The sequence below is a fragment of the Poeciliopsis prolifica genome, unplaced genomic scaffold (genome assembly GCF_027474105.1).
Source record: "Poeciliopsis prolifica strain line A6 unplaced genomic scaffold, Auburn_PproV2 SCAFFOLD049, whole genome shotgun sequence".
In the NCBI taxonomy this organism is placed as follows: domain Eukaryota; kingdom Metazoa; phylum Chordata; class Actinopteri; order Cyprinodontiformes; family Poeciliidae; genus Poeciliopsis; species Poeciliopsis prolifica.
This window is the reverse complement of record NW_026562424.1, coordinates 2,050,768-2,060,731: the sequence shown is the minus strand read 5'-3', so window position 1 is coordinate 2,060,731 and position 9,964 is coordinate 2,050,768. Positions and strand designations below refer to the sequence as shown.

General features: G+C 35.0%; 1 protein-coding gene across 6 annotated transcripts in view; it reads left to right on the top strand.

Annotated features, from left to right (window-relative positions):
• Positions 1-867: 867 nt before the first annotated feature.
• Positions 868-9,964, top strand: part of si:ch73-103b11.2 (227 kDa spindle- and centromere-associated protein) — a 54,147-nt gene continuing 45,050 nt past the window's right edge. For all 6 annotated transcript variants that reach the window (XM_055057760.1, XM_055057761.1, XM_055057759.1 and 3 more), the window contains exons 1-3: positions 868-1,661; positions 6,559-6,636; positions 9,590-9,655. In XM_055057760.1, coding sequence (XP_054913735.1) covers positions 1,542-1,661; positions 6,559-6,636; positions 9,590-9,655 — 264 coding nt within the window. In that variant the 5' untranslated portion in view covers positions 868-1,541. The remainder of the gene's footprint in view (positions 1,662-6,558; positions 6,637-9,589; positions 9,656-9,964) is intronic.

Here is a 9,964-nt window from a genome sequence, read left to right as displayed (position 1 = left end):
TTCAAATGTAAAGCAGACATTATTCCAACTTTGGACTTCAGTTTTAATTTGAAATCCACATATTTAAGCTACTTTTAGCAGACACTTTAATTTAATTTTTATGCATACTTTGAATATTTGCACTATTTTTAATTTCTTTATTCATTCACTACCTATATTTTCATTAAAATGACACAAAAACACACACTAGCTAAAAAATAATAGTTTAGACGCAGTCATTTGAAATGTTCGACCACCAGATGGCGCCTGCATGCAGCTGCTGTATTTCCTTATGACGAGGTTTGCTTTTTCAATAAGTCCTCTTTATATATGTAAAATAATAATTAAAAAACAAATAAATGCAATTTAAATGGTATTGAATACAGGTCAACTCTTTGAATATTTATAACGTTTTCTGTTCCTTACATTTTATCAACAAATGAAACAAACTGGTTTAATAAAAATCCTAAAAGGGCCAATTACATAGAAAAATGATACAAGCAATAAAAATGATAATGTTTAATTTAAAATCAATTATAACAATCATGACTCATGATTATTATTTAATTAATATAAAAGGTAAGTTCAGGTAATTTTGTTTAGCATATTTTCAAAAAGTAAATTCAAAGGGCTTTACATGCGTTAGAGGAAATACAAGCAAAAATATCCAAAGTTAAATAATTAGAAAATTGCGTTAAAATACTTTTGATCACATCAGTTTTGCATCGTTGGCTCTTTAAAGCCCACCTATGACGAAGACAAGATGACCCTGCAGTCGGATGCTTTTCATTGGACAGTTGAAGCGTGACCGACATGTGATTGGTCAGGTTAAGTGCCACTCTGCGCTCCGCTCCTCGTAGCCCCGCCCCCTTCCCCGTTTGGCCAGAACGAGGACTTTCACGAAAACATCAACCGCAGATTGCGCAGCAGAGCAAAGCAGCCACACCACGGGAATGGATCCAGCGGCGTGACAGCTGCGTGGACGGCGTGTTTGAAGTTTTTTTTAGCGGTGTTTGGCTATGAAGACAAACGTTAGAGGCATTGAGAAGATTGTTTCACGACGATGTCACTCATTTAACGTCCGAAAAGGGCCGAAGAAGTGGACTCCCTCCGCGTCCCGCTCCTTCGCTTCGGCGCAGCCGTTACGGCCGATGGAGGCTGACGGGACGTTTGCAGCGAGCTGGAGGCCCGGAGCGTCACCTGTGAGGCGTCGTCACTCCGCTGCGAGACGCGTTTGAGAGGCTAAAACCCCGCACTGACTGCGTGTTTCTCCCAACGGCTGACTGTACAACTTTTCCAGGAGGGGGAGAAAAAGTTAGCAGCTCCGCGTTAGCTGCACGAGCCCGACCCCCGCGCGCACCATGACTGATTTGACTTAACGCCGCGGTGAGCAACCGCATCACGTCACGCAGGACAGGTGAACCCACGCGCTCTCACCCCTGTTGATGGACATTCTTCTTCGGTGGAGTCAGTTTTTACCCGTCTCTCCCCTCCACCTGGGAGCCTCAAACTGGTTGTTTTTTATTTTTTCCTCTTAAAAACTTTCTTCTCTGCCGGCCATCATGTCACTGAAAGAAAACGTCTGTCGGAAATTTCAAGCCAACATTTTTAACAAAAGTAAATGTCAAAACTGCTTCAAACCCAGAGAGTCACATCTGCTGAGCGATGAGGACTTAAATCAGGTATTATCTACATGTCCATTAATCTAATATTAATGTCGTTTTATGATTGTTTATCATTGACTACTAAGTGCAAAGGTGATGCTAATTGGAGATAATTAGTTTATAGCCAAAGGGAATGTGTTCATATGCGGTTGAATCAGGATACAACACAAAGCCGGCCTGAGGCATTGGCAAACAAGGCAAACCTTTCTGTACATCTTCTGAACAGCAAATGAAAGAATTTCTGGTTAAGTATTGAAAGAATTGACCTTTGTATTATTTGTAGAAAAAGTGACTTATGTCATTTTATCTTAAAGTGAATTTATAGAAATGATAGTTGAGAGGCTAGTTAGCAATTTATTTATATTGATTTGGTGAAATAAAGTGAACCACTGGTACTTGTGGATAATTGAGACCCATAAAAAAGAAAATGCTCATAATTGATTATTTTTAGTAATTCAAACATCAAGTTTACCTCAATATGCACTGATAAAGTGCACTAGTGTTGGTTATGGAGTACCACAAGGCTCCTTGCTTAGACTACTTTTTTCCCTATACATTTTCTCTTGAGTGAAGTTTTACTCAGCAGGTGATTGGTGATAAATCCCTCCCACCTGCCCCAATTAATCAAATTGATAGCTGGAACACTAGTTAGCAATTAACACATAAATGTAAATGATTAAGCTGGCACAATTTATTATTATTTATGTTGCTGTGGCAAATGCAGTGGACCCCGGTATTCACAAATACCTCAATAAAAAAGTTTTAACTGCCTATTTTAGTAATTCAAGCACCAAATATACCTTAATATGCATTGAAACAGACAGAGGAAACAAAGAAGCTAGCATCTACATTTTTCCATATGACCGCTTTTGGTGTTGCAGCTCAATAGGACTAAGGAAAATAAATGGCTGCCATCCAAACTGGAATTACGCAGCATTTTCTTGGGAATATTTTAGATATAATCTATGAAAAATCAGTGAATTTTTACAGAACAAACTGTAGATACTGAGTAGGAGGAGTTTCACTAAAACATAATTGTTCACAGTGGAAAAAAAATCTTTGAATGCAGGTCATGATAGATGATTGTATTATATTGGTGCATATTTATCTCACAGATTCCAGTTTGACACAGACAATTGCTGATAGTAATCGTCTGTGTATACCATTATTGATTATGGAGTACCACAAGGTTTCCTGCTTAGACCACTTCTTTTTTCTACAAACTTTCACTTGATTAAAGTATTACTTGGTAGATGATTGTTGATAAATTGATCCCCAAATTGATCACATTCTTTCCAAATACCTATTGATGATATACAGTAATTCTTTCCCCTCATTGTTTATTATCTACACCCAAATAAACTCTGAGGATGGGATTCCACAGAGATAAACTCAGGTTAATTTTATTGCGTAACTGGAGCAGAAAATTGACTAAAACAAAACCTCAGGATGCATCAGAGCATGTTGAACATCTGATATGTTTAGTCATCAGTTTAGACAAGATGTTTATAAAGTTGATACACTGGTGACTAACTAAGACTCGTCATCAGTTTCCAGGTGTTTGGCTCGGCGAGCCTGGATGGAAAAAAGAAAAAATCTCTGTAAAATAGAAAGTTTTTTGTTCAACTTCATAACCAGAATATATATAGTTTCTTTTTATGAATGAAATATTTAGTTGTTATTCAGAGTTTTGGCTTTCATGCCAACTGGCCAATATTTTGCATTATAAAGTATTTTTTCATTGTCATTCCTACCAGGATAAGCAATAAGTCAATTAATTGCATGATAGATTAAAACAAGATCAATCATTTTTATTTGCATAATTTATTATTTTTCTCTTTCCACCAAAAACTGGATGATGAAAGTTTTCAGTTTGGTGCTTTGGTCTTCACTGGACATTTTTTAACGACAGTTTTGTTTACAGAGACTTCATGATTCATTTTATTTGTTTCTATTCTTTGTTTATTCTGGATATTTAAAGCAATATTTTCTTGCATTATTATGCCATTATTTCTCTTATACACTTGAAAATAGCCTCAAAACAACAATATTATTGTTTATTGAAATTTCTGGGACAATTTAAGATTTAGCCAAATTTATCTTTACAGACCTTCTAATTGTTTCTTTTTTTATTAAATGTGAATGAAAAGATTAATTTTTGTTTCACATACATCCAACAAACACCATCAATTCCTGTTAATTTAATTAATTATGTTTATTTTCTTATTGATACTGTTTCATAGTTAGCAACTAGTTTTGAAAAATAAATTTTCTGCCCATATTTTTAGAATAGTCTTCTACTTTAGTTTCATTTCTGATCTCGACCAGAACAGATTCAAGTTGCTCCGTTTAACTGCTGAAGGGGAACAAATGATCTACATTGATCTCAGTTTTGTCTCTGTTCTGTCAAGTCATGTGAGGAGAATTTTTTTCCTGCGCTCATTTTGTTTTGTTGTCATATTATTGAAACATGAGGGTTTTTCTATCATTGTGGGTCAAATTCCTGGCTGTGAAAAGTTAAGATTATGAATCATTTTGTTTGCAATCGTTCAGAAGAGGAATGTGTTTTTAATCAAAGTGAAAGAGGATTTTGTTGCAGATTATACTCGGCTTTTTACAATCTAAGCTGTAATCACAACCTCAGATTGGAAGATGGCATGTAATAAACCTCAATTGCATTACGAAAGAGAGGATATTTAAGCTCTGGAGGTATCTGGATGATTTTACCATAAACTTTAATTGATCTTCTGTGCACAAAGCAATGAGGAAGTTAGTTCAAGATTCTTTTTTTATTTTTGGCTCCACGAAAAGCGCTGACAATGACTGCTGTGATCCCAGTTTCACTACAAAAACACAAAATCCTACCAGGTATTTTATCTCTAGTTTCTACTGCAAATGATCTTAGTACTCCTGAAATATGATAAACTTTCATCAGGATATAAGAGCTTGTTTTAAGCAATTAATTCCTTAATATTGATGAAAAAGTTCTCGTTCCACTGTCAGATTATTAGCTTAACACATTTTACCCATCTGCTAAGGAGAAAAATCTGCCAATGGAGCCAGTATTTTTTATCAATATGAAGATTATTTACTTAAAATTAGATCCTATTTCTTGCTGAAAAATTGCTTATGTGTTACTTTAGTCTCATTTCAAGAGCACCATCATAATTGCATTAGAAACCAGTTCTGGTTTTGTTCTTGCAGTGGTTGCTTGTGTCGGTTCTCCCATAGATTTCTGCTGCTTTTCTCTCCAGTTTGTGATCTACAGGTTTTTTTTGGGTTTTTTTTTTGCCTCTCGTTTCCTCCAGCCGCCCACTCGCCTGCCGGGCCGCCCACCGACATGATCGCAGGGAAAAATCACGCGTTTGGCTCTTTTTATTTATTTTTTTCTTTGTGAGGCAGCATGGTGCTCTGGAGGGAAGCCAGCTCAACTCCAGGCACTTAGTGACTAATGCTAGAAAATGAAACGCGTGGTAAAATGTTCTGGAACAGGGTCAGAGTGCCTCCAAAGCTTTCCCATGCTTTCAATCTGCACCATTTCTAACATGTAGGCCTTTCGCAATTACAATCAAGCAATAATATTGTTGTTTTCAGACGATTTCCAACTAATATGTCGCAATAATGATGCAAAAATGTAAATTTTGTAAAGAACACAACATTTGATATATTTTAAATATCTACAATAAAAGCCCAATAACCAAAAACAAGTAAAAAAAACTCACACAACCAAAACCATTAATAAAATACATTATGAAGTCTCTGTAAACAAAAATGATCAAGCTCACCTGAATTTGTCACACACGTTTACTCACATTGCAAATACATTTAAAATGTCTTTAATTAGGATTTTATGCAAGAGACTTGCATAAAATCTCTTGCATATATTTCTGAAAGGTAGTAATTGACCAGAATTAAGTTGAAATTAAGAAGTAATATTGAGGAAAAGAAAGAAAATATTAAAATGAGGAATGTCAAGAATCTTAAGTTAAAATTTTACAGATAAGAAATTATTTAATCTTTTAAGTCATTAACATCAAATTATTACTATTAGCACGACTTTGACAGGACAGTGCAAATAACTGATTCTGTTTTGAAGAAAATTTGACAAACTGTCAGATCTTTGCAAAAATGTCTAACAACATTTTTCTTTTCAATCTTAATAATGTTTTTCCTGGTAAAATCACATTTTTATTCTGCTGATACTATGAATTTATTCTAGTAAGTAACTGAATTCTTGGAACTTGACCTTGATACTGTGTCATACAACATTCCTCGTTTGAAGGGACGACTGAAATAAAAACCACATTTTGAAAATATCTGTTTGTAATTTTGTTTTTAGAAAAGAAAGCAAAAAAAAAAAAATCAGACATAAACAAGTCAGACATAAAAAACTTGTATTTTTAAACTACATCAGCCCTAATAGTAACTTAATCACACAATAAATTTAAAATGAGCTTGTTAAAGAGCTGCTCCATTAATATCGTTTAATAGTCGGCATTTTGACAAACATTTGACACTTAAGTAGTTTGTTTGAACTACATGCCCTTTTCGCCTGTTTTCGCCAACATCAGAAATATTTTTTCAAATGCAACTTTGTTTCTAGATACTTCATAATCCATTTTAATTATTGTTCTGTTTTTTCTATTGGATATTTAACATATTTTCTATTAAAGTGGTAAATATTCTATTTAAAAAATGACGTTTTTTGACCTTTGAGTGCGTATACTTGCATCAATATGCCATTGTCATTATATTGGTTTTAAGTTGTTTCAAAATAACAACATTATCAATAATTTCTGGGGTAAATACTGTCCAGTAAAATTTGTTAATGTTATAGGCCTGAAAGCTGCCAGTTTATCAGTCAGAATCTCTTTAGTTTTTAATTTTCTGTGGTTTTGCTTCCATATCCCACCAGGCCAAACCCATATATGGAGGATGGTTGCTACTGGCACCAGAAGGAACAAACTTCGACAACCCCTTACACCGATCTCGAGTAAGTTTTTCTGCTTCACTTCACACGCCTAATATCACAGCGAAATGAGGAAAATGAAAAACTGTTCTGTTCTTTGTTGCACCAACAGTTCAGTGTGACAGGTTCCCATTAACAAACTGCAAAAACAGAAAATCTTATCGAGGATTTCTGGTCCAGTTTTTATTGTAAATATCTCAGTTTACTTGAAATAAGACAAAACTAGCTTACGAGTAACTTTCAGCAAGAAGTGGGAGTTGGTTTCCTTTCAGTAATTACTTAATATTGATGAAATTTTTTTAGTTTCAGTGGCAGATTATTTCTGTTAAAACATGGAAAAAAATGTCTATTAGTGAAATAAAAAATAAGTGGAACTAGTACTTTTTATCAATATTGTTATTTACTTAAAACATGCTCGTATGTTGTGGTGAATGGTTAATTCTTAGTTTTGTCTTATTTTATGTGTACTAAAGTATTTGCATTAGAAACTAGACCAAAAATACTTGGTAAGATTTTGTGTTTTTGCAGTGAATCTACCAAAGGAACAGCAGCTACACTGCAAAAGCACAAAATCCTACCAAATATTTTTGGTCTGGTTTCTGATGTTAATATCTTAGTTCACTTGAAACAATACAAAATAACTTACAAATAACTTTTATTTTAAGTCAATGATTCTTTAATATTGATGATCTTAAAACGTGAAAAATGATAAGTCAAAGAATCTTCCAGTGGATCTTGTCCTTGTTTATGAATATTAAGGGATTATTGACTCAATATCTTGCTGAAAAGTTACTTGTAAGTTAGTTTCATCTTTTTACAAGTGTACTAAGATATTTGCATTAGAAACTCGACCAAAAATACTCTAATATTTTGTGTTTTTACAGTGCTCCTGTGGGAGTTTGGCACTCCATCACAGACATCCTTGTTGTGAGGCAATAATGAGTCGAATATTTACATAATTTTGGGATTCCCACCTCCCTACATCATGTTAATGGGAGCTTAACTTTATCAGCTCTCAGATTATGCTGCGGGTTCATCCCAAAACGCGCCGAGGGAGGGGAGGGCAGCATGTGGGGGAGGACCGGGTTCCCACAGCCGCGCTGATGGTTTCCATGTGTGTTTTGGGAAAAGCACCCCTTGATCTCCTGTCATCAGTCTGCTGCTGCCACTTTGACATCATCCCTGATAGGTTCTGCCTCTCCTTGCTGGGCTGTAATTGGCTGCTTCTACGTAGCACTGATGTAAGCAGTCGGCTAATAACAGAGTAAAATGGCTGACGCGTTCAGTGACTAATATCTAGGAGCGTTTCAGCATAGCAGCTTATTAGTCTGTGGTCTTATCATGTTCCTGAGCTTGAATATTTTAGATGACTCTGATCTTGAAATGATAACATTTGGTGTTTAGCATTGTAGCTAGTAGCACTGCTGCCTTGCAGAAAGAAGATCACGAGTTTGAATCCTAACCTCTTCCTGCTTCCAAAGACATGACTGTTATGTTATTTGATCAATCTAAATTGCTGTTATGTATTTGTGTGTTTCTGTGTTGGGTATGGAGGACCAAAACTGGCAAAATTGAAAATGAAAGTGGAAATATATAAATCGCTCAACAATTGGCCAGCTGCCATAAGCAATAAATTAAAAAAAATACTAAAACGAGCTCAATAATTTCACATTTTTCTCTTTTTTAGTCAAAGTTTATTAATATAGCATATTTATAATAACCTCAGCTGACCAAAGTGCTTCACAACAATCTCAACATCTAAGGTAGATAAATAATAAAACTAAAATCAAAATTAATTTTTGTAAAAATGACATGATAAATAAAATTAGCAGAAAATACAAAATTAAAAACATGTCTAAAAAACAAAACATACTTAATTTGAGCTGCAGCGATTCCACAGAAACTCAAATCAGTGAAGGACTAATATCCCCACCAATCCTCAGTCTGGTGTTTTGGTCTCAACCAACTCTTATTTTGAAGGACCGTTTTGTTTCCAGAGACTTCATAATTAATTTTATTTGTTGTTTCTGTTGGTTGTTTTTGTTATTGGTGTTAAAAGTTAGTTAGAATTGAAAGTTTATTGATCTTTGAGAATGTGTTCTTGAAAATATTGTTCCATTATTATCATTTTATTGATTTAAAATGGTCTCCAAATAACAATTTTATTGTGTATCGCAATAACTTCTGTGACAATTTATTATCCAGCAACATTTATCGTGACAGGTTTTGTCAATAAATAATTACAGACACAAAAAATTCACCGATTAATGCATAAACATAGGACTTTAATTTATGTTTTATTTTATTTTATATATAAGTGGATATTTATGCAAATTTTTGTGCAAGTTTTGCACAAAGTAAAAAACTTCATCCTTCAGTGACTAAAGGCCTACACCGAAGAGTGTTGTCCTAGTTCTTAGTGTTTTTCACCAGCAGATTTCTCACTTCTTTTCTGATTTGTTAAACTCAAAGAGCATCAAAGACTTTCCTTATTGGATCGTCTAGAAAAGGAAAAGTGGAATTTTCAGTTTTTCCAGGTTTCATTTACAAGAAAAACATCTGACTTGTCATCACTTTTTCGCCCAATTGGAGCCAGCCGGTCGAATAAAACTGATTGGTGCGTCACTAAACCCGGTCGACCCAGAGACATTACTGCAGACGTTCTTTGTTTGAGTGGAAGGAAATAAATGTTAAACTGGATGATCTGGAGCAGATGATGTTTGTGGATGAAATGTTGTTCAGCTTGATTGGAAGCTCCATGTTTAGAAAGCGTGGCAACAAACTCTTCAGTGACTAAGATCATTAATTAATCGTTATTTATTAACTGAGGCTCAAAAGATCAAATGGAAAACAGTCCCAGACTTAAAAACAACTTAAACTTGTTCAATTCAATTTTAAAAATACTTTATTAACCGCAGAGGGAAGTTAAATCATGTTACACAACTTTATTCAAACAGTTGTATTTGTTCCCTGACAGAAATGGCAGAGAAGATTCTTCATCCTTTACGAGCATGGGTTACTTCGCTACGCTTTGGACGAAATGGTGAGTCAAAACTTTTGTTCAGTCTGGTTTTACTGGCTGGAGCTAATATTTAAAACATGACTGGCCTCGGCTGTCAGCGGGGGGAATGCTTTGGCGTCCCAACAACAAGCAAAGCAAACAAAGAACAACATCTTCCTGGCTTTAACAGGAAGCTAACTAGCAGAGCGTCGGGAGGAATGAAGTGACACCACATGGTGTTCATACTAGAAGCAGTCATGTGCTGGCCAGATTGTTTGTTCTGTGGTTAACACACTCTGCACACACATTGTGCAAGAACCCTGCAGTGACTACCTATTTGGAGAGAAAACC